The 24,863-nt window shown below is 35.1% G+C and overlaps 2 protein-coding genes across 3 annotated transcripts; one reads left to right on the top strand and one right to left on the bottom strand.

Moving 5' to 3' along the window:
• Positions 1-20,530, top strand: LOC131039213 (aspartic proteinase-like protein 1). 2 transcript variants are annotated; one of them, XM_057971901.2, is made up of 10 exons: positions 1-412; positions 3,686-3,821; positions 14,281-14,522; positions 14,682-14,909; positions 15,684-15,822; positions 15,955-16,025; positions 16,144-16,243; positions 16,385-16,442; positions 19,751-19,822; positions 19,906-20,530. In XM_057971901.2, exons 1-10 carry the CDS (start codon positions 81-83, stop codon positions 20,181-20,183), a joined length of 1,656 nt encoding a protein of 551 aa, XP_057827884.2. In that variant the 5' UTR covers positions 1-80; the 3' UTR covers positions 20,184-20,530. The 2 variants fall into 2 exon arrangements, with proteins under 2 accessions (XP_057827884.2, XP_057827885.2); XM_057971902.2 differs by having other exon boundaries at positions 9-412; positions 19,927-20,530.
• A 1,465-nt stretch (positions 20,531-21,995) lies between these two features.
• Positions 21,996-23,001, bottom strand: LOC131039275 (NAD(P)H-quinone oxidoreductase subunit I, chloroplastic-like). The gene is made up of 2 exons (XM_057971979.2): positions 22,629-23,001; positions 21,996-22,222 (listed from the first exon to the last, which is right to left on the bottom strand). The coding sequence occupies exons 1-2, from the start codon at positions 22,999-23,001 to the stop codon at positions 21,996-21,998; spliced, it is 600 nt and encodes a 199-aa protein (XP_057827962.2).
• Positions 23,002-24,863: the final 1,862 nt, after the last annotated feature.

The following is a 24,863-nucleotide window of genomic DNA, read 5'->3' as shown; positions in this document are numbered from 1 at the left end:
TGATAAATAGTGTCATAGTATCATGCTCTGCCTCTTCAAAAATCAGGCGTGAGGTCGCGAGAACGAATCACGTTATTTCCATGATGAAGGAACGAATATGGAGCCTGTGTGTGGCTACAGCCATGGTGTTTCTCTGTCTTTTGGTCGTGATGGAAACTTGCCAGGGCTCTTCTGGTGTTTATTCTATGAAGATGTTACACAAGTTTTCAGATGAGGCCAGAGACATATGGACTCAGAAGCGGGGCACCTCGCCCATGGCTTGGCCCAAGAAGGGAAGTGCCCGGTACTATGCAGCTCTCAGCCAGCATGATGCACAGCGGATGAGCAAGCGGCGGGAGCTTATTGCAGAGTACCAGTCCCTGTATTTTTCGCAGGGTAACGAGACCGTACAGTATGGCGAGACCTTTGGATGGTAAATGCTAAATCTTTCAGTTTGATAACCTTTAGAGCCCTTGCATTTGATCGTTTGTTATAAATTGCTGGGTCCCTTTTCTTTTTCTGGCTCGGCTCTGTGGATTTTGACTATAATGGCGGTGCTTGAACTATTTGTTTATTGAAGTACTTGCGTTTCTCGTAATGAAAATCTACTGTTTTTTTTTTGTGTTTGGTTCTTTATTGGTTGTGCCCGTAGCATTGTATTTTATTGGTGATTTGGAAATCTTGCTTCTAGAGCTTTGAAACGTTTGCGCTTTTTGCATTCGGATCTCTTGCTGTTCTGTATGCTTTTAAGTCCTTTTTTGGCCCTTGACTTTCGCGTTCGCTCTTAATGGCGAGTTGGAATTCTCATCTTTGAGGAAAATGCCATGAAATGGACAGATTGGGAACATAAATATAATATCAGACTAGATATCTTTTGATTTTATGCTCTCACCACCTGATTAGTAAGAATACTTCGGCAAATGGATAATATAAGTTTGTGTATTTAGTCAAACAGGAAAATGCTGTCAACGGTCTTTAGTTCAATGCTAAAATATGCTTGGAGTTTGTGGATCTCCTCCTATTCTGTGTTACTTTTCGTATGTTTATGGCCTGTGGCCATGGCATTTAACTTTAATAGCGAGGCGAGCTTCTTGGTCTTAAGAAAATGCATGGTGAGACTTGAAATAGACAGATGCGTGCCGACGAAATGCAGCCGCAGCCCTAATTCCAGTTTTATCCTTTGAGGGTCGGATTAGTAAGAGTATTTAGTGAAGAGAAAAATGTGTCACGCCTATTCATCTAAGGAAGGAAATGCCACTTAGGGTTTTTGGTCAAATCTGGGAAATGTGGGTAGCACCTTTGCTTAGGGGATCCCGATCCAAGACAAGTGCCATTGCCATTGAGGACTCTCTCTAGAGTTTCTGTTAAACTGTATTTTATTTCTGCTTATCATGTAGAGACCTAGATTCCTTTGAAGAATATTATATTGGTCCACTGTTTATAGAAATTTTTAATGCTGTTTCGCAAGCAGCAGAGGCTGAAGTCTGGAACAATCTCGTGTAAAGGGGACGAAATTGAAACACTTTGGACGGAGTAGATACTATGGTCTTGGAATTTATTTTTCAAATTTCTGCTTAGTAAATCTTGGGCGAGGCTGTGATTTTCTGCTGCTTGGAACTGCTGTGAATAAAAATATAATCAAATAGAAGCAAAATCAGACAAGTGTAAATCTTTCAACTACTCGAATGACATTTATAAACCATTCACTGGCAACAAATAACAAGAATAAATGCAACCAATCTTTAATTGAAAAAAACAACCTCAAACTTTGAGGGCAGAAATGGTAAGCAGTGATGACTCTTAGCCCAGAATGTACTTGCACCATCATCAACTTGTAATATAGTGTTTCCTATGGTATTACCATGGGTATCACATATAAATGCAGCGTCGAATAATCTGACAACTGTTATAATATGAAATGGGAAATGTAGAGTGCACCTTCATTCTTCAACACCGTCGAGGAGGCTACATTCTATTGGTGTAAAAGCTTGGTCCACGTTTTACTGCTTCAAAGCCATATGGGTGACACTCAAATAGCTGCCTCATCACATGTATGACGCTTCAATAGGTACCCAACCGCATTTCTGATATATTGCGCTGATTTCTATCTGTCTCACAAAGTTATGGGCACACCCTCATTAACATCACATCGTAGACCTGTGAATTAGCGCTTGATTTTTTTTGATGTTAACAAAATGTTCTTTACCAGCTAGCAAGTTTTGTCTTAATGGTGTAGTTTTTCAGGGTAGAATTCAAGTCGTGGCAGTCACTATCACTCCAGAATGCTTCAGGGAGCTTATGGAAGGTTGTATTTTGTCAAGCTTGCGAAGATTTATCATCGCATGGAAAATTTAAATAGAGAAAAAGTGCAGCACCTCCATCTGTCTGTTAGCCATGTTTTCTAAAGTTGATAGGCTGCTTTTGTAGTGATCTTGAGTTAATGGTAGATTGGAAACTCGCGATATGGGTATCGAATAGAATGGTCAGCGCTTGCATGATTTTTGAGAGAGTATTGTAGATGTTTGTCTCATTTGTATTGTTATGAAAAGAGTCGAGCACTTTTTGGGTTCTTTTATACGAAGAGATAAAATTTAGCTATAGGAGTTGTCAGATGGTGAGAAAGGCAATCTGTTAGTTCAGGTGAAAATCTTGGATGCAACAACAGAAGAGTTTCTTCTTGTCTTGGCAGCTTAGCTTAGCACGATTTTGACAGTCAATGTAGTTTGGATTGTTTGGTTTTGTTGCATCGCTTGAGTTTATGCTTGCTAAGTTGGTTGGGTGTAATCATACACTCGTCTTCCAAGGTCTGTCTTGGATGTGTGTGCAGGTGGTATAGAGGAGATTAGGTGTGGCAAAGCTTTTCAGAAAAGCAGGAAATAAAATGTGAACATATGTTTTTTTTGCTGACAATGTAACTATCACCCGTAGACAACAGCACAACTTGACTAGCTTAATAGCACATACAGGTATTATATTTTAGCTTGTGATATTGATTTACAAATAGATATATTGCCAAAATAGGCAACGAGTTGCTTAAACAAGGCATTTCGGTTTGTGAAAATTATGATGCTTAGTGTCTACAAAGCTTAATTGTGGTGGTTTGCTCTTGGTATAGTTCACCCCATAAGCATAGCAAAATCCAAGGTCAAGCCTGGTATATGAGGGAGGGAGGGGACACCTTTTTAATGGTAGACAAGAATCCTAGAGCAACACAAAATCTTGTGGCCCAACCAATAACGGTGTTTGGTAGCAAAGCATTGTTTGATTTAGTTTTTTAAGCAAAGCTTAGCATAGCAAAATTGGGGATCTTTTTAACTCATTCAATGTACGGGCCCTTAGGCGAGGGAAGTAGAGGAGGATGAGTGGCCCCGATTTTATTTTGCAATGTATCTTTGGTGCAAAAAATCTGAATACGATGGACTGCAAAAATCTTTGGTTCTTACCTGAATACTATTGTTGAACATAAAACACACCATATGATCAGTTGGAAAGCTATATAGCTTGAGCTATGTTCATGAGGGTTTGAAACTCTATCGAGGATAGAGCAATTTATAACAATTCTACTTCTTTGTTTCTCTTTTAAATCTAAGTTTTACTTTAATAATTAATTTATGTGTTGATATATGAACTCTTTTAAATCTAAGTTTTACTTTAATAATTAATTCATGTGTTGATATATGACTGCTTGTGGTCTTTCTTGCTGCAGGTTGCATTATACATGGGTTGATATAGGAACACCAAATGTATCATTTTTGGTGGCTCTTGATACTGGTAGTGACCTCTTTTGGGTTCCTTGTGATTGCATTCAGTGTGCTCCTAGCTCTGCCTCCAGTTATGGTCTGGTATGTTAAAAGCTCTTCTATTGCATATTTAAATCAGGTCAGTCAACAAGGATAGTCATGTTTGTAATTATATTGTCTCAAATTAACTATAACGATTTTTGGTTTTGCAATTATTTCCTTTCTGGGATTATACATATGTTAATTGTATCCTAACCGTAATAACTGTTGTTTTTGCAAGAGTTTTCTTTCTGTGATTATATATAAGAAATGTTAATCATATCAGCGGTCCATTTCAAGCCATATTAATTAATATTAATTTCTCGTCTGCTCCTTGCATCAACTTGTTATCCGCAAGCTGGCACTTTGTTTTATACCTGAGGTCTTACACCTCTGCACCTATAGCTTCCGATGAATAGTTTATCATCCATTCATGTTCAAAAAGCATTTTATGTTGTTAAATGTAATGCCCCTTTTTTTTAATGAGATTTAATGATAAATTAAAATATTAAAAAAATATATAAATATAATAATAATAATATTATTATTTTAATAAATACATATACTCAAATGAAAGATTGCTGTTGATTGGTGCATTATTTGCTTGAGTTGCCAGCCGTACACTTCCATAAGGGAACCCCCATACCAGAGGAGACAATTTCTGACACAATAACCTGTTTTGTCTGACTTTATTGTATCATATTAAGCCTGGTAAGTTTTTTTTTAACCACCGTATATTTTCTCAAGAGAAAATATGTTATCACAAGCCTTATTTGGATCACAGCCCCTTCAAACATATTATCAGCAATATTAATATAAAGGTGTCAAAATAATAAAGGCATTTAAAGTAAATTATTGACAGCAATTAGTAAAGGAAAGGTGTATCTCTTGCAAAGGACAGGAATGTGAAGTGGTGCGTCTTTTTCAAGTATAAAGATATAAAAGGGGAGATGTAACTCAATTATGGTGGCACCCATCCATGAAGTAGAAATGGAGAATAAGAAATCTGAACATCAATCGAATGATGAGAAAGAGATCAGAAAATAAATACTGATCTGGAATAGTCATTTGATTTGAAATCAAGAAGTAGCCAGAAATCTGATTAAATATTATTAGCCTAAAATAGTAAGTTTATGTGTGAAAATATGATATGAGTGTATGAATGCAATATTTATCCTTTGCTGAAATTATATAAGGTTACTTATAAGTAATTGCATTATTTTCTAATTGTGGTATTGTTTCCCAATTTAAGTAAAGTTAATTATATTTCTATTTGATAAATATGTTAAAATATATTCATATAGTTAATCTATTTTGAATTGGATAGAAATGATTGCAAAACAGTAAGGTTGATCAACCTTTTGAGTTCACGAGAGGTGAGAACCTGATCTATCTTTCCCCAAGTATGCCACCTTGAAATGGAGCGCTTGTGGGCCGAGAGGCATATGTGTGCACCTGGGCTTGGTGGAGTGTGTAGTCTCATACTCTTATCAAGCAGGCCACACTGAGATGGAGTGCTCGTGGGCTGGGAGGCTGATTAGTGCTCCTAGGCTTGATCAAGGAGGATGGAGTGCCTCTGAGGGGGACTTAGGGATGGAGTGGACCATTTTCCACCCATGCTCTTGCAATACAAGGATAACTATCCTTGAGATTGTGGTTTGCTAAGTTTCAATCTAGTTTCTAATATGGTTTCTATAGGAATATGCTTTGGACGAATATTAATACTATTGATTATATATGCATTTATATGTTATTGGATTCCTAAACCTTGTGAAAATAGTTGGCCTCATGGATTACATTTCAAATGTCGACTAACATGATTGCAGGACCTAAACTAGGATTTATCTTGTTAAAGACATTACAATTGGTAAATTTATATTCTTAATTGTTTTACATTTCTTATTTTTGATGAACTTGTGGTTTTAGGGCAAAATATAAGAATATCCGCAAAGGAGACATTACATTAAAGTCCCATGCAACCCTCAAGAACAACTCATTTGTTATTTGGTGATCTGTTCTTATGTGAGATTAGATGAGGCATTCTAGACGGTATAAACTAGTCGGGCTATAGATAGAGCAAGGTGAGGAGTCAAATACCTTGAGCATCAAATCCTAAGACAAAATCTGCTCGCAGAAAATGCATACAAGTGTTAGTGAATAACAACTAGAGGTTTGAGAAAGCTTTTAGATATCACACTTCAGCTAGCATTTAATGAGCTGAAGAGGTTGGGCGAGGTTATGCAATTGACTTTGAGGCATGCCAAGTGACCATCTTGTAACATTTCAAGGGAAGATTTGGGTGCTTTAAAAAGATCAAATAACAAGAAAGATGTTTTTATTATCAAGGCAAACTTTAGTAATGAATGGGTTGGACTTTGATAGATAAGTGGAAGAGCATTTGGTTAACAACGGGAGCTACAGGAGATTGGATCATGATTTGTTGTCGTTTCATTATTCATCAAGGTGTTAGTTATTGATGTAATGGAGGTGGTCAACTGTTGTAATTATGAATAAATGATTTGAGGGTGCTATAATAGCTAATTTTTTGCATTTAACCTTTGCTTCACTAGGCTATCTTGTAGACTTATTTATATTAACTAGACTTGTTCATATAGATAGCTTAATTTTACTATTTTTACATAATTTATATTCCATTGATGGATCATGGGATGTGGTCCAAAGTTTCAATCAAAAAACTTTCACAATTTTTCACAAAGCTCTTTTTTAGTAAAATAGTTATCTTTTTGGCCCCTAGACTCATAACCAATTGAGGTTTTTCTTTTCCCATTGGTTGAGTTTTTGTCGCACTTTCTTTTGTAGAATAGCTCATAATTGCCCTCAACACTCTCAACCTAAATGCCTCATTGTTAGTTGAGCGTCCCTTCCTCTTTGGCCCATTGGGTGGAGAGCATAAATGGTTGGTAGATTGGTGGACTTTATTAAGTGCTTGCCATGTTGAATATATTGGTAGTGAAGGTGGTTGGATCAAGTAACCAAATCTTGACCCTTAATTTAGTAGTGAAAAGAAGAAACCAACTTCAAGATAAGTGGATGCCATGTTGAAGATATTGGTAGTGAAGGTGGTTTGATCAAGTAATTAAATCTTGACACTTAGGTAGTAGTGAAAATAAGAAACCAACTTCAAGATAATTGCATGCCATGTTGAAGATATTGGTAGTGAAGGTGCTTGGATCAAGTAATCAAACATGCCATGTCGAATATATTGGTAACGAAGTTGCTTGGATCAAGTAATCAAATTTTGACACTTAATTTAGTAGTGAAATTAAGAAACTGACTTCAAGGGTTTTGAGGTTTTCCTTCTCCCATTGGTTGAGTTTTGGCCTCACTTTCTTTTGTAGAATGCCTCATAAATACTCTCGACCCCTTCAACCTAAAAGTCTCATTGTTAGTTGGCCTATTGGGTGGAGAGCATAAATGGTTGACAGATTGGTGGACTTTACGTAAGTGCATGCCATGGCGAAGATATATGGTTGTGAAGGTGGTTGGATCAAGTAACCAAATCTTGACACTTAATTGAGAAGTGAAAATAACAAATTTTTTTTTGGTGGTGAAAGATGATATTATATTAACAATTTTTTTTCTAGGGAATAACTCAACAAACCAAAAGATATAGACTTTTTCTTATGTTATCGGATTTGTGGGCCAAACCATCTCTAATTCGGGTCTAGTTCAAACCAGATACGAGATCTAGTATAGTGGTGTTGTGGGGGTTCATTGAATTTTTCTAAAGGGGTGCACCTATTGTATCATAATGGGTTCAACAATGCCTATTGTATCAGCCCTATTCTCATCTTTGATAGACTTTGACACAAATTTTTGTAAAATGGGTGCACCTACTGTATCATAATGGGTTCAACAATGCCTAATTAGACTTCGACGTGGCCCAACATTCATTCATTGAGTAGCTGGTGTATTGTTTCTATGTGGTGATCATGCTTCTTCTCTCGTTCTTGGTGGCTGCACAGAAGGAGAGGGGATCTATTTGGGGCGGCTGGTTCACTTGCAAAAACACCTTTGAGTAGGCTTAGCTTTGTGCTTTGCTTTAGGAAAGCCTTTAAGCTGGTCCGTCCTTTGTAGTAGTAGAAACACAAGTTTCAACTCTTACTATTACAAATTATTTATATATTATCATATTTAACATTTATTATTTATATTATTATTTTTTGATTGATAACACAAAAATTTAGCATGGTAGCCCAGTAGGGGCATATAGAGCCCATATAGCACTATGGTGCACAACCTGCAAACCACTAGACCATCAGAGGTACAAGCTTCCAATCACAGTGGCCCAATGGGGTTTGAACTTTGGTGGCAACATCAACAATGCCACAACTTAATCGTCACACTATGGGATGAACTCCATATTGTAATAATATATTATTATAACAATATTATCCTATGTAACCCGAGGACGTGTCCTCGGCTTGAAAATCCCCGTCCCAGTTCCGGGGACTTGGGGATGGCCAGGGGACGTTTCCCCCCGTCCCCAAATTGCCAAGAATTTAGAGGGGACGTCCCCGAAACGGGGGGACGTCTGCCCTAGCTAGGGGGGACGTCCGTACGTCTCGGGGACGGTTGGGGACGGCTGGGATGTCCCCAATCCGTCCGGGGGACGTCTCGTCGTCCCCCACATCTAAGACTATTAAAAATATTAAAAAAATAAAAAATGTTGTATTTTCAATTTTTTTAAAGTTTTTTCTAATATGGGCCCCTATTAATTCAAATTGTTATTAAAAATATTAAAAGGCAACATGAATTAAATTTAAATTTATTAAAATTTAATTCATATCAAATGTTTAAAATTAATTCATATTATAAATAGAAAATATTAAATTGTTAAATTAATTGGTAAACATTTAAAAATTTTAAATTAATAAATAATAAATTATAAATAGGAAATCAAAATAATAAAATATTAATTCATTAGTACTATTTTGATTTTCATATCGTAACTGACAATGAAACTATATGGCAGCAGTGTAGCCTTTGGGTATTTTGACATTTTGTATGTTATTTCTTTAATATCTATTATGATATGCATATTGACAATGTGAATGAATTGAAATTCTGAATTATGAATGCATAATTGCATATCGAGTATTGACAATGTTGTATGTTCAGAATTTACATTCTAAAATGTTTTCATAGTATCATACACATGCTATATCCATGTTTTCATATGAATATAATGTATATATGCATGCTTTATACATGTTTTCATATGAACATTTAGAATTTTCCTATATATTTTAAATTTTTTCCTATATTTTATATAGCCGTCCCCTTTGCCATCCCTTGCCGTCCCCAAATTTGACAAAAAAATTTGCCGTCCCGGAAACGCGTCCCGCCGTCCCTTGCCGTCCTCGTCCCCGTCCCGGAAACTCGGGGTAACATAGATATTATCATATTTATATATTACACTATTATGTTTATAAGATTATCTGTATATTATAATATTTATATTGTATATTATAATATTATATAATTAATATTTATATACTATTACATTATATTTTAATTTTTTATAATTTATATTTATATACTATTATATTATATTTTAATTTTATTAATATTTTATAAGGTTTATAAGTGTTTCTGTATATAAAAATACTAAGAAATGTGTAGTTTCTATATATATATATATATGATTTTACATGTTTAGTTGTATGGATGAACCGAAAATGAGCTCAACCCCACAATTTTCTTGATGGATCTACGAATTGAATCTGTGAACCTGAACCAATATCTGAACCAGAATTGGAAACATAGACTTTCTCAAAAAAGTGGAAATCGAATCTGTGAACCTGAACCAATATCTGAACCAGAATTGGAAACATAGACTTTCTCAAAAAAGTGGAAATCCAAAAAATGCAGGAAAAATAAAAAGCAGGCAATGCAATTGGAGAGAGAGAGAGAGAGAGAGAGAGAGAGAGAGAGAGAGAGAGTTTACGCCATTAATTTTCAAATATTTAATATTGTCATTTTCATTAATTTTCAGATGGCTGGTTACATTGCACAGTGTGCAGTTCATTACTATGTACTGCATAGTAACATTAAGGAAGGATAGACCAACATTTGAAAAAGGTTAAATGTCAAAGCATAAAGCTTGACCAATTGTATTATTTAGCAACAACTGTTACAAGTCAATATCGAGGCTATGCTTCTACAGGAGTTATCACCATGATGTAAACTGGAGTAACATTAAGGAAGGATAGACCAACATTTGAATAAGGTTAAATGTCAAAGAACTTATGCTAAAACATCAACTAAAGCTTGACCAATTGTATTATTTGGCAACAACTGTTACAAGACAATATCGAGGCTATGCTTCTACAGGAGTTATCACCAACACGTAAACTGGAGCAATATTGACAACATAGTAGTACTTGCAAATCAATTAAACAACGAATATGCCACGACATCTCTAAATAGGTATATATTAAATGACAAACCACGAGTGGATTTCTAAATCCATGTGACACAACAATGGCCCAGAAAAGGTTTGATATTTGGCCCAAATTTCAATGCCCATGTTGGTCATGTTCTTTTGGGCTATTTCTAGAATACGCTCTTACATCTTTCATAAGGAATGCACAACAGAGTGGATCGAGGATACAGTTGGGTCATGAAATAACAAAGTGCAGTAATGGTAATGGAATAAAGAAGTGCAACTATGGGCTAATAGGTTGGAGTGACCTTCAATATGCATGAAGGTCTCCAAGCTAGCATGGAGAGTAGAAAGCAGACAAAGAAATTGGATAGAATGAAACTGTGGAAGGGTGTATAGCTGTGCTGGTGTATCATAGGAACTGGCAACAACTTTCTTTTGGGTGGTTAGAGTGTTTCCTCAAGTGCAAATGAGATTAATAATTAGCAAGTTATGCAAATGGATAAGGATGAAAAATGAGCAGATGAGGAATGATGATGAAGATTCGGATGGAAAGCCAGTGAAAAATGCAGTAAGAAAGTGTCATTCAAGGTGGTACAAAATCCGCTTGGCAGTTCAATGCTCTCTCCATTTGGTGACAACATTGAAGTTTTGATAAAAATTTTATGATGAGGGCTGGTTGACGATAAAAGTGTTAATAATAAATATTTAAAAGGATGTCATTGTATTTCATGTAATGTATCACTGATAAAAGTGAGGTCTATGGTTTAGTTGGTCATGTTTGGAACTAGTTCCTTACTACTTCCTGGGTTTAAGTTGCTTATTTGAATTTCATTAATGCCACACAAAGGTAACTCATTTCAATATGCTGGTTCGGCAATGTCTGATGATTGATCCTCAACTGACTTTTTGCTTTTGATGTTTGTTTATGCCAAACACCTGAAAATTCAAACTTACCTCTCCACTGGTTCTTCACGACAGTTACAAGTTTACAGCATCTTTCTATGATGATCATCAGAATGCAATCTGCAGAGATGTGGATTCTGTTTTAAGTTTGTTGATTAAAAAGGATGGGCTTGAAGTCTTTACCATATCACTACTGTGAATTTATGCCCTCAATTTGATCATTGATGGTTTAGCTATTAGACTGTTTTCTATTGATGACCAAGGTGCAAATGTGTTATATCATCTTGAATCATGTTGAAAAATTGGTATCTGCAAATGTGTCAATCCTCACATGCTATCATCTGTAGCCATTTCAATAAATCATTTGCATGTCGAGATTTTACATGCTGAGGTTGATATGGCTTCATCTGCCTACATGTTAGGTTTTAAACCGAATGTTGAATACGTCGGGTTCAGTGGGTTGCCAATTTTGTTCACTGTGCTCAGTGTGCCCAGATCCAGGCACGGTGAACCTGGGGAAATATACATTATTTGCACAAAAGTACTAAATTTAATACAGAACACAGCTGATAATTAATAATTAAATGTCAATTGTCAAATGTTAAGATTAATCAAAATAGTTTATATTAGTGCATCTGAACTTTGTTTTTTCAGTTAACTAAGGAATATTGAGCCAGAGAGATCACATTTGGGGGACCTCTTCCCATGGCAGTATCATCCATAGTTGGAAAACTCAGACTCGGCAATGACTTGGCTGGCCCAAAATTTTTAAAAACTTGGGACTTACCAAATAACTTGGGAAAAAATTGGCAATAACTCGGCAAATTTATTGAACATACAAAAATATGTAAAATTTTAAAAATATTCTTGAAAAAGATACATATCATTAAATTTGTAGAACATATGATCAATTTCAATCATATATAAATCAAAATTAGATAGCGATGATAACTGATAAGTATAATCTTTAAAAGATATTAATGTAAGTTATTACAATTTGAATTATTTTCATTTTTTCAAACTTATAAAATATATATTTGATATCTAACAAAAAAATATTTTTAATAAAAAAAAAAATAGAAATTAAATTACACAATGAAATAATATTAATTTTTGAAAAACTGAAATACATATTTAAAACTAGACTTGTAGTTATCTTATACTTTCCAGCTTCAAGAGTGATCTGTAGCGGCACAAAATTAAACCTGTTTCTTTTAAGCGTTGCATTTGGTAAGCCTGCTACACGTTATGGGAGGCACTGGACCGGTAAATTGCCGACAGTGCAAAAGTTTTCATGTTGCGTCTAGACCAGGGGCCTGCTTTTTCATGACCTAAGCTTATACCATAAAAGCAAAATCTAATTGCAGGGAAATCAGATTGTTGCTAGATTCATCGTGTGCCTCATCTTGCATGCCAAACAAAGGTTGAAAGTTGCTGAAAACAGTGATTTTAATTGATTGCAACAAGTTTTACACAAAAAATCAGTGGTTTCGCGTGTGTTTTTTCGGATAAAATCCCTGCTGGAAAACTCGTTGGCGAGTATATCCACGAGTGACCCACCGGGCTTGCTATCTCGCGAGTTGTGTGAGTTTCTGGTGAGTTTGTGGCTTGCTATCATCTTTCAAGCTTGTGAGCACAATGGCCCAGTAGGGGCACAAAGCCTGTGAACTCAATGGCCCAACAGGGGTTTGAACCTTGGTTGCAACAACATTATCATCTACTAACCATTGGATCATGCCTTTATTGGCTTGCATCTCTGAACATTTAAAATTAATAGAAACTATCATATTGCTTTAAATATATGTTAAAGAAAATTTAAATATACATTATTTGCACAAGATGTACAAAATTAAATACAGAACACGGCTGATAACTGATAGTTAAATGTCATTTGTCAAATGTTAACCATATAATAAAATGGTTTAACTTTATATTAGTGCATCTGCACATGTAAAATCAGTAAAACTCATCAAGTTGCTATATGCCATATATAACGTTCAATATTAGAAACAGAACACAGCTGATAATTGATAGTCAAATGCAAATTCAGTTGTTAAAATTAAATCAAAACAGTTTATATTAGTGCATCCGTGCATGTAAAAACAATATAAATCATCATATTGCTTTTTAGAGAAAGCGTCGTTACCATCAGCTGGTTTGTTGGAAGGCAAGCAGCAGCACTGCTGCTACTCCCATTAGCTGCATCATGCAAATGGTACCATGTAGCAGCCACGTGATCCTCATTCTTGATGTTAGCTAGGTTAAATTTTTTTATTTTATATATTTTTTGATTAAAAATTTATTTATGTTAGGTCCTACACAGATTCTCACTGCGTTTGCCCTGGGCCTCTGGATTGGGCTTGGGTACATCTTTGCCTATATAAGTTAACATGTAACTGCGCCAAATTCAGAGGCCGAGGACAGGACCCAGGCTGGCCCCAGACCAGGGTCAGAATCCGGTCGAGAGAGGTTTAGGTTTGGCCAGGGTTCCTGCAGATTCCAGTAATATAGGTATATGGTGGATGAGAGTGGTACAATGCAATGGTGGATACGAGTGGTACAATGTATGTGTGGTTTTGTAACCTGTGGATTGCATTATGGTTTGTAGACATTATGCTAGCTATAAATGGGTCAGAGGAGTTAATTTTAGTTCATGATTAATGGATTCTGTTCCTTGAAGGAAAATTGAGAACGAGTGGAATGGTGGATAAGTCCAAAAATAGATGTCTGTATTATATATAAATGGCATATCATATTCAAATGGGATAGAACAAAACCATGGTGGACAAGCAAGTGATAGTTTGATATATTTTGTTGTAAAGACATCTTTTTGGTTCAAGGCCCATCCACATGGGTATTTAAGTACTCTATTCTTTGTGTTGCTTTGCTTTATATCGATTTCTGTGTAGGCAGAAAACAACTACTTCTGGTTCACTCTACAGTAACAGTTTTTCACTTTTTTGCGTAAATACATTTGAACTTTGTTACTGAAGTATAAGACTTGATGAATCCTAAATTTTCTGGGGTATCTTTCATAAGGGGAATGGGGAATAGATGTTGAATCTATAAAAATGGCCATACTTTTTGATAACTATAAAGCAAGATTACTTTAAATTAGTGTGACAAACTTTTATAACAGGTTTGGCACTTATCACCGATGATTGATTGGCAGGAACTCTCTGGTGTTTGGGGCATTTGATTATGCAGGATAAAGATCTGAGCATGTACAGACCGGAAAATTCTAGCACCAGCAAACATTTATCTTGTAGCAGCAGCTTATGCGTGTTAGGCCACAACTGCAAAACGAAGAGAGAGGCATGCCCTTATTCTATGTCGTATCTATCTGATAATACAAACAGTTCTGGATCATTAGTGGAGGATGTCTTATATTTGGCCTCTGGAAGTGAGCTTGCATCTGGCCAGTCAGTGAAAACACCAGTTGTAATTGGGTAGGTCTTTTGAGTTTTATTAGTAAAAAATGATGCCATTTAATGAATTCTAAAATCATTATTTGTAATACTGAAATTGATCAGACATGAACAAAAATTATAACTTTTGCAGAACCTGTAATGTCTTTATATTTACTATATGCTATATTTTTTTGACAGCTGTGGCCAAATACAGACTGGTGGCTTTCTGATTGGTGGGGCTCCAGATGGTCTTCTGGGTTTAGGGTTTTCGGATATTTCAGTTCCAAGTTTGCTAGCGAAAGCAGGATTGGTGCAAAATTCGTTTTCAATGTGTTTTCAATTGGATGATTCTGGAAGGATTTTCTTTGGGGATAAAGGAGCTTCAAACCAGCAGTTCACACCTTTCATAATTCATAATGGAACGGGGTAACATTACTATCTGCCGTGAATATTTGACAAGTGGAGATAGATAAATGTATGACTAACATAAGTATGTGATAAAAAAAGTAAGTTTTAAATTGACAAAATACACTTAAATATGTGGTTGTGTCCACCAGGGAACGACTTAAACCACACACACTAAGCTTACACTTCTAGACTTAAAAATTGTTAAACACTAGGAATTGACTGACATTTTCTAGGCTTATGTATGTGGTCACACTAAGAATACACTTCTAGGCTTACAAGTGTTACTCAGAGTTGACTAACATTCTCTAGGCTTAATATGCTGCTTAGTGTGTGTGGTTTAAGGCTGGCTGTCTACCAGAGGTATGTTGAAGAATACCCAACTGTAAGGGATAGAAAAGTAGCAAACTACATATAGCCCATGTTACTTGCTAGGTATTTTCATCCCTGGTGTTTGGGTAAATGTTGTTGTTTGTAAGGCAATAGAGCATGTTAGTATTGATTGAGATTTGTTGCCTATTAATAGACTTAATGATGTGATATGGCTTCTTGATGCGATAAATGTTGTTGTTTGTAAGGCAATAGAGCATGTTAGTATTGATTGAGATTTGTTGCCTATTAATAGATTTAATGATGTGATATGGCTTCTTGATGCATTATTAAATATCGTACGGGGTTTAAATTTAGAAACATTGCTGGAGTTTTTTGGTGCTAACCGTAAAATTTAAGAATAGTTTTAGTCTTCAATTATAAACACTTTATGGTGGTAACTATAAAATTTTCACTATGTTTCAGATCAGGATACTTTGTTGGAGTAGAAGGGATTCATGTCGGTTCAAATGCTCTAAAAATCTCAGGTTTTAAAGTCTTGATTGATAGTGGAACTTCATTCACATATCTGCCCAGCAATGCATTCAAACGGCTTACTGAAGAAGTAAGGGTTTTGGTGTTTTGCTTGAATTATTAATAAAAAATTGTTATAGTCTATAACCGAGATTAAATTTAAAGAGCTGGTATATGAAGTTTAACACCTGCCAATAACCGTGTTCCAATTGTTTCATTTTAGTTTGATGAGCAGGTGGATTATCCAAAACATTTTTTTGAAGATGTCCCGTGGGATTATTGCTACAAAGTAAGGTTAGTCAATTATATTTTGGTGGCATCTGTGGTTACTGTATTTCTACTTGTGAGATTTTGGCAGTATCTCATAGATTAAACTCTTTTAGAGCTATGTTGTGCTTATTGGCAACTGCAGGTCTTCAGATTCACCTGAGATGCCCAGTGTCTCATTTGTTTTCAAAGGTGGAAGCAACTTTTCAATCTATAATCCTGTAGTGAATTTGTTCTCTGATAATGTAAGTTGAATGGCCTCTTTCTAGATTTTATTTATTTGTATTTTGCATATGGACTTGAGCAAATTGAGTTTAAGCCCTTACTTTCATGATCAAATATGAACCTTGTTTTAGACCATGAAATGATTTTTTTGGTCATTTCAGGGCACATATGAAGGATTTTGCTTGGCAGTGCAGGAGAGTGAATATGCAATAGTTGCACGTGAGTGCTTTACTCCTGTTGCTCTGAAGTACTATTTTTTTTTTTGAACAGTTGGGATTTTTTCTCGAATGCATGCTAGTGTCCAAGTTTTGTTGAATTGCTTGTACCTGTGTTTTCTCTTGTTGCGTATGATCTCTGAATTAAATTTCTTTGTCTACAGTTGGGATTATTTATCTAATGCATGCTATTGTCTAAGTTTTATTTGAATTGTTTGTACTTGTGTTTTTTCGATGCATTTTATGTTGTTTGTATGCTTTAATTTAATGTGTTTATTGGTTTGTGATTAAAATCATTCCCGCTCGTCAAATAAATCGCATGTCAACAAAATGGTTAGAAGTGATGGATTTGTTGAAGTTCTCCAATGTGAAGAATATTTTGGTCCACTCTCTCTTTTTCTTAGTCTTTGGTTTAATTAATTGAGCTGCTTGTTCCAAAATTGGACAGGCGTTCCAGCTTGGGACCATTAGTAGTTGCAAGATCATAAATACTCTCCGTTGACTGTAAGAGATTTGAAACTTCCCAACATTTACACGTATGAATTTGGGAAAGATAGTAGATTGGTTCAAAGTGAACCATTTGATTGAACCTAATGTTGATGAGTACATGAATTGACATCTACAGAGCATTTCTACATTTTATCATACTTAAGATATTGGTCATACATATTGGCAAGATGCCAAGGAATTTTTTACATGGGCTTCAAACCCTGAGCTCTATTTAAACCAGAATCTTGCTCGATGCTATGCAATTTCATTTGGGCATTTCTTATGGGACATATCTCTCCACCTAGAACAATACCAGATATATCATTGATGGTCTTGCTGTATTGCCATAACCATACCTTTTCTTTGAGTTTTAACCAACATCGTCGCTATGTGATCCATTAATGTAGGGTTATGGGATCACATCCCATTATACTCAAAGTGATATTTATGGGGAAAGTGATGACCCTATCATGAATATAAGTAGTCAAAAAAATTTGGGGTCTAAGATGATTTTTAATGTTTTTGATTGCATGCCCTTTTCTCCTCAACGCATTGACTGATTTCATTATCAATCCTGCTGATCGATACGTTGATTTCTGCTTCTCCTAATATGCCCATTATTGGCATTTGGGAAAAGCCTTTCAAGAATTTGAAAATGACCGAGATAATGCTCGAGTCCCCAATTAGAGAAATCCTCTTTTTGATGGCTTCGATTTAGAGTTCATGCCCGGTTCTGTCCATAGAATTCCTTGAGCTAATAATTCAAGGCACATGACACCCTTCCTTAAGCTAATGTTTTGGTTGTTTTACCATAATCCATGTGATACCTGAACATCCCTACAACCTCTTCGCAAGGATTACATCTGGCTGCTTGGTCAAAGTTGAGTTTAAGTTGACTTGATTGGGGGGAACCCACTTGAAAATTCAAACTACCCTTACCTGGGATAAATTTGATTTTTCTCAATACACTTTTTGGAGTTTTAACTATTTGAATGCATTCATGGGTCAATGAGTTTGACTCAAAAACTACACAGTTGAATCCTGATAGTAGTATCATAATCTGTAAGTCCTTTTAAGATAATGTTCTTACTGTTCATTATGCATGTTTGTAGGTAAAACATTCTTGTTCATCTAGCTGTACATTCCCCCATGGGAAAACTAGCATCTATGAGGTATCTGCAGTTATTTTTCTTTACACCAACAGGCTAATCCATTCTTTACCAACTTCTAATCATCACAACTAACACAGGAAGGATTTACACTGACGAAACTGTAGAGATTTAATAACATTTCAATATCTTTAAAAAGCAGAAGTAAATTCAAAATTAGATTAAATTTTTGCGATGGCAAGTGTGTTTTCTCCGTTTTCACTCATGCAGATTGGTTCTTGTTTCATGACTAGCTCATTCAAATAAGTCTGTTTTGGTTCTTGAAATTTATACATTAGATTTCCAGTGTTTAACTTCTGCTGGGTGCCTTTTCTGAGAAGAGAGTTTCTCATATGCTTTTAAATGATCATTATGTACAAATAGAACTGGTTGTCAATCACTGTGAGCTGGGACTTAACTTGTTCAGTGTGGAGAACTTCCCAATCTTATAGCTTCTTCCTCAGACCATAGATTTAGGAATATGTAATCTGTTATATCTCATAATGGATTACTGTTATTTCTCAGCATGGTAGACTAGTTTTTTCTCTACTCCTTATTTGTTTGAAGCATATGTTAAGTTTTCTCTGTTCATAATGAATTTCTTCTTTTATAACCATTCAAATTCATGGCCAAAAGGCTCTCCTATGGTTTTTTATTTTCACTTTTGATATAATTAACATCTCAAAAGATAGGTATAGAAACTCAACCCTTGTTTTTGAATTTTCAACATAAGGTCTGCAACTAATTTTCTGTTGAATGTGTGACGTGCTTGCACAGTCATCTAAAATTCAGAAAATTTGTTTTCATTTCGTCTCTTCCTCCTGATATTTGTTATTCACATACATATCAGAGGCTATCTATGTGTTCATGCATGTGTGAGAAAGGTAATTCTGCAGAGGCTGTGATTGTTCGGAGGATCACATTAAGTTGGAAAGGAAGGCTGTCAAGGTTTGGGGTATTGTTTCTGTTCTTAAACAAACTATAATGTGTTCATGCATGTGTGAGAAAGGTAATTCTGCAGAGGCTGTGATTGTTCGGAGGATCACATTAAGTTGGAAAGGAAAGCTGTCAAGGTTTGGGGTATTGTTTCTGTTCTTAAACAAACTATACAAGAATATGCATATTCGTGTATTTGTACAGGTGCAGTTGAGTTTATTCTTGCTAGTCTGAACAGGCATATCTAGAGACTGCATGTGAGTAACCGTTGTTTGTCTATTTTTTGACATTACTTTACAGAATTTAATTAAATGATGTAAAGATAATCTGAACGGCTGAAATTCAGATTGTGAGATACATATCTATTGGCAGGACCCTTTTTTGGCCCATTCTTTCCTCTCAATATCAGACATGGTCAATCGTAGTGTCACTTTTGGTTCGCTACCTTTTGTAAACCTTAAAATTATGGTAGAAAATTTGGTTAGAATTATGTAGTTGCTTTTGACATTCGGAGTCTACACTAAGCACAAGGTTCCTGTTTTCCATTAACTTGCAAATTGTGAGATTTTCTTAGTTTGAAAACTGGTTAATGTTCTATGTTCAATTGATAAATGTTGCAGTAGAGTTTGATGCCAGTATAGATATTCGTAGTATTGTATAAGGCAGAATTTGTAGTTTGCAAGGTCACTATTCTGGTAGGCCTCTGTTATTGATTTGGAAAATGTTTTGATATACGCAGAGAACTTTATGACTGGTTACCGGTTAGTCTTTGATCGCGATAATTTGAGGTTGGGCTGGTCTCCATCTGATTGTAAGTATTTTGAAGTGCAGCAGTATCTTCTCTCTTGTTTGTGTTTTTGCTCTCTTTCTGTATTTAGTCTTTTGATCTCTGAGGTCTGTTGCTTGCGAGAGTAGGCTATCAGTTGGATGAATATCAGGGGAATGTGGCTCCTGCTCATTCACCCGAGAATGCACCAAAATCTCCACCTTTACAGCAACAGCAGAATTCCTCACCACGAGCAGTATCTCCAGCAATAGCAGGAAGAACTCCTAATATACATAATTCTGATTGTGTGCAGACAAAATCAAATTTAAAAACATCCGTACTATTTACTTGTGCAGTTACAATTTTGCTATTGGGGCTAGGGCACACAAGTACATGGAACAAGTAGAATTTTTCTTATATTCTTATCTGTGTGCTTTTAGGATATTTTGCACATATTTATGTTTTACAGCTTTTAGGTACTGCCATGATTTTCAGTAAGCCTCCACATTGCTGAGTTAAAAAAATGGCTTATTGGGACTACAGATAATTTTGTTCATTTACCTTGTAACCTATAATTAATGATCCTCAGTTGTGTTAGAGAAAAATTGTCAGAATTTTTGGAATGCTGCTTTTTAGCGTCTCCTGGATCCTATTTTACCAGTGATGGTGCTTCTGGAATTAGCCTTTATCAGCTGAAATTTTTATACATGATCTGAAATGGTGGCAATTAAACAACTGTATATATAGCTTTTACTTCATCTTAATTTTTTTCTGTTTCAAAGCTTGGGTAACATATGAAATGGTGAAACATTTTTATTCAGCTGGTTTAAAGATATGTATGTTTTTCATAAACTCAGCATGAACGGCCTTTATAACTACTATAAAAATCTATGTAGAATTCTTCAAGGAATGTTAAAAGTTTCTTTACCTACATTTCGCGTGATTTATCCTAATAATGATTTAATCATGTGGTATGATAAAAATATGCCGATTGAAACAATTTTCTCTACTTTTTTTGCTATTTCTGTTATTTTTTTTTCTTCTTTCAAACTGAGTGGACTATGGAAGCTTTACATCTATACATGCAGTGGACAAGCTGGATACCGTTCTCTCTCTTCCGAGAGAGACAAAGATCATTCTTTACTTTGCCACAGAGAAGAAACAACATATACGAGAAACAAATGCTAATAATTACTTTAAACTAATAATTCATGTTAACTTAAAAATATTGAAGGGCATTATGAAAATATTGTACACGAGTAATTGTCAATACAGTAATTGCCAAATTGTTTTCATCTTCAAATTAACTGCTACCATTAGAAAGCTTTAAAATATGTCCATTTTATCGAATTGGTTTCGTGGTTTAGCCGCCTCTTGATCTAAATTCTTCTTGTGCAAATTTTTTTGATGAAACACTAGAGGGTTATTAATTAACAATAGATAATTGACAATACATTTACAAAATGAGTCAATACATAATTGACAATGCATTTACAAAAATAAGACTCGTTGTATTAACTCATCATCGATAATGCATTTCAATACAGCAAGATATTTTTGGCTTATATTTAACTTTGATTTATGTGCAAGTTTTTATAAATGAGTATCATACTCATTATTGTCAATACAGAATATATTTTTGGCTTGTATGTGCATCTGTTAATGGGCAAGTCACTAGAAATGTGCATCTGTTAATGGGCAAGTCACTAGAAATAGTGAAGTGGTGTTATAAAATAATGAATATAAACAGTAGGCCAAGAACTCCATACACCCACATTCTCATTCTCAAGCTTAGGCTTCACGAGCTTAGGCACAACCGTAGGACCCAATCGATATGACGGTGGAGTAAACAACATGCATCCAACAAATATTGTATAATTTGTAGAATATTGTGTAGCGGTGATTGGTATTAGGGAAGAGGATTAGATAGTTGAGCACCCTAGCCCATGTTCCCAAGCAATTTTAAAATTGTGAAAAAAAAAGATATTTTAGAATCTTTCTTTTTTGGGTGTTGCAGTTATTGTTTAGGAATTAGAAATACGCTGTGGAAGAAAGGGGGTTGGAAATGAACACCACGACATATTAACAAAATGTCATGTGGCTCCATGATTTGCTTTCCTTTTTTTTACGAGATTTTATTTCTATTTTATTTTTCAAATTTTAAGAGCACAAATTAGTATTAATGCTATTAATACAAATTTAAGATGAGCTTTCATTTTCAAACTGTTTCTTCTCGACGAGCTATAGTAATGGTTCCTATAAGAGTGACTAGAAGAATTATAGAAATAAGTTCGAATGGAAGGAAAAAATCAGTGGATAAATGAACCCCAATACGTTGAATATTGTTTGTTAAATCTCGTTCTAACATTTGATCTGATTTTTGAGTCACGGCAAATAGAATCAAAATATTAACAGCTCTAATGTAGATCAGGATTTGTGCAACAGCTACGAAATTTGCGTTCAATATAATATAGAAAAATGATATACAAATAAGAACTAGCCCCAATGATAGAGCGGAATAAATTATATTAGTAAGTAATATTACTCCTATGTCTCCGAATATAAGACTTAGCGTTAGAGGAGCCAAAAGAAGATCATATATCGATTCAGATTAATTAATCTATAGATCAATAATAGATTCTGATCAATCACACGTTACATTATTAATGGAATATTATTAATTCTTGATTTGTCAAAATTTTTTTTTTATTTATCAGAAACTCTTTGATGAGAGCTCAATCTGAATAATCGTAGAAGTGATTAAAACATAAAATTTGTCCGTAGTTTCTTCAGACATACTAAGTTAATATGTTCAGCTCGGAATTGTTTGAATTGTTAAATCTTCAACAACCGATATTGGTAAACGTCCTTAAAGCAATATGATCATAATTTAATTTATGACGATCATAGGTCGAAAGTTCATATTCTTCAGTCATCGCCAGACAATTTGTAGGGCAATATTCCACACAATTTCCACAAAAGATACAAATTCCAAAATCAATACTATAATTTTCCAATCGTTTTTTCCCAATATCTATTCCGACTTTCCAATCCACAATAGGTAGATTGATCGGGCATACACGGACGCATACTTCACAAGCAATGCATTTATCAAATTCAAAGTGGATCCTCCCGTGAAATGCTTGACCCTCCAATCCAGTTTCGACAATACACTTCTCAGGTTGAACAAGTGGAACTGCTTGACGCTGCATATTAGAACCCATTAAAGCATGATTCGCATCATTATGCTCGATAAAAGGAATAAGGCAAACTCCAACGGAAAAATATTGGGAAGAGCGTCTGCAAATCAAAATAAGCTGAGCAGTCGCATGGGAACATGCAAGTTTGTGTTTCTCAAAATAATAAGGGGAAGTTTCAAATTGCTATCAATTTTTTCAACAACTTATTTGGCAAGTCCCTTATTTATAACTAAAGTTTCAGGGTCACATCATCAAATATGATGCCACATTAGCATGCTTTTTACCAAAGTGTCCAAAAATGCAAAAAAAAGAAGTGAGACCCTGCTTTTTACTGAGTGTCCAAAAAGGTCTAAAAAAAGTGAAACCAATGTTTGTGCACTAAGTCATGTTTTATTGGTGTGCTAATTTTCACAAGATTTGTTGTTTTTAAGATCTAAAGAATACATAGAATGGACAGTTGTTTGGCAATTTTTGAGGTGGTTGTAGTGCACAGTTATTGGGGCATCTTTAAGTAGGTATTGGGCAACAATTTTAAATGACTATTTTTTGACCCTTGTCCCTTGTATGCATAATAGATCTTGCAGCGTTCGTCTTTACTACTAAACAGTTAAGTCGCATATAAAGACAACCAAAAACAACGTCAACATCTAATATACTGTTTAAAATCTGTAAATGTACAAAAATAACTATTTCAATTACTGATACTCTTCCCTAATATCCAACAAGTCTTCTACTCATTGAATACCGTCTGTAGAGGTAATGTGCTTTGTAGAGGTGAGTAAATCCACCAATTGCACCTATTTTTGACAACGTGCTCTAGATGTATGTGAGCAGCCGTTCTGTTTCTTGCTCAATGCACTTTTTAAAAAGAATCTTTTAGTCCAGATTTCCTCTATAGGTGTGGTTGAAGTCCTTCAATCTTTTGAACACTATAGTTTTTTGCACACATTTCGGAAGTATCTTGCTTGATGTTGTAATTATTCATGATAGTGGTTTCTCATGCATTCATCCAACTGTTGTTTCGTCGAGATTTCAGGGGCATATCGCAAATGGTTTAACAGATTCCCCTAGATTACTCAATCGCCATTAGTGTAGATAGAGGGAGCTTATGCCCACCTATGCTACGTATTTTCCAATTCTTTAATTGAGGTTCAGTCGATCACTACGTGGATCGTTCTTCACCTTAGAAATTTGTATCTCCTTTCTTCTCATTTGGTATACTTTGCGATCTAGATTGTTGTAGATGGTGTCATCTTGTGGTTCGCCTTGGTATAGATATGGGCGTAGTACCTAGTGCAAATACTATCTTACATTGTGTTGCTTAATATCTCGTCATGGAGAGGGTCCTCGGATTTGAAGTGTGCACCTTATAGCGCAGGGTCCTTATATGGAAGTAGTTTAGTTGATGCACTATAAATCTGTGCTTTGTAAGGGGTCTTTGGATTGTAACTGTTTGTCTACTTGTTAGGGACCTTATATGGAAGTAGTATAGTTGATGTTCTATATTTTTTTAATGTAACGGATTTCAGCCCATTAGATGAGTTATGTAAGTAAGTAGAACTTCCATCAGTAGCACTTATTATGTAAGTGGATGGAAGGTTGCATTTTGAAATGGGAGTCAAATTAATCTATTTTCTTAGTGGATCACTTTTTTTTCTTTTATTTTCTTTGAACACTTGCTCCTTTCCTCATTCATTGTTATATTGATATAGTAGTTAGCTAATAGCATTATTGGCGTTGTTATATTGTTATAGTAGCTAGCTAATAGTATTATTAGGGTGAAACTTAGTTTTAGACAACTCACAAGGCCTTTTAGACTAACTAACTTTTTGAGGCTTTTGTTGTGTTTTGGGAATGATGATTGGGTGTGGTGAGTTATCATTTCG

This window comes from Cryptomeria japonica, chromosome 10 (genome assembly GCF_030272615.1).
Source record: "Cryptomeria japonica chromosome 10, Sugi_1.0, whole genome shotgun sequence".
Lineage (NCBI taxonomy): Eukaryota > Viridiplantae > Streptophyta > Pinopsida > Cupressales > Cupressaceae > Cryptomeria > Cryptomeria japonica.
Note: the sequence above shows the minus strand (reverse complement) of the source record. Positions and strands in the feature narration are given on the sequence as shown.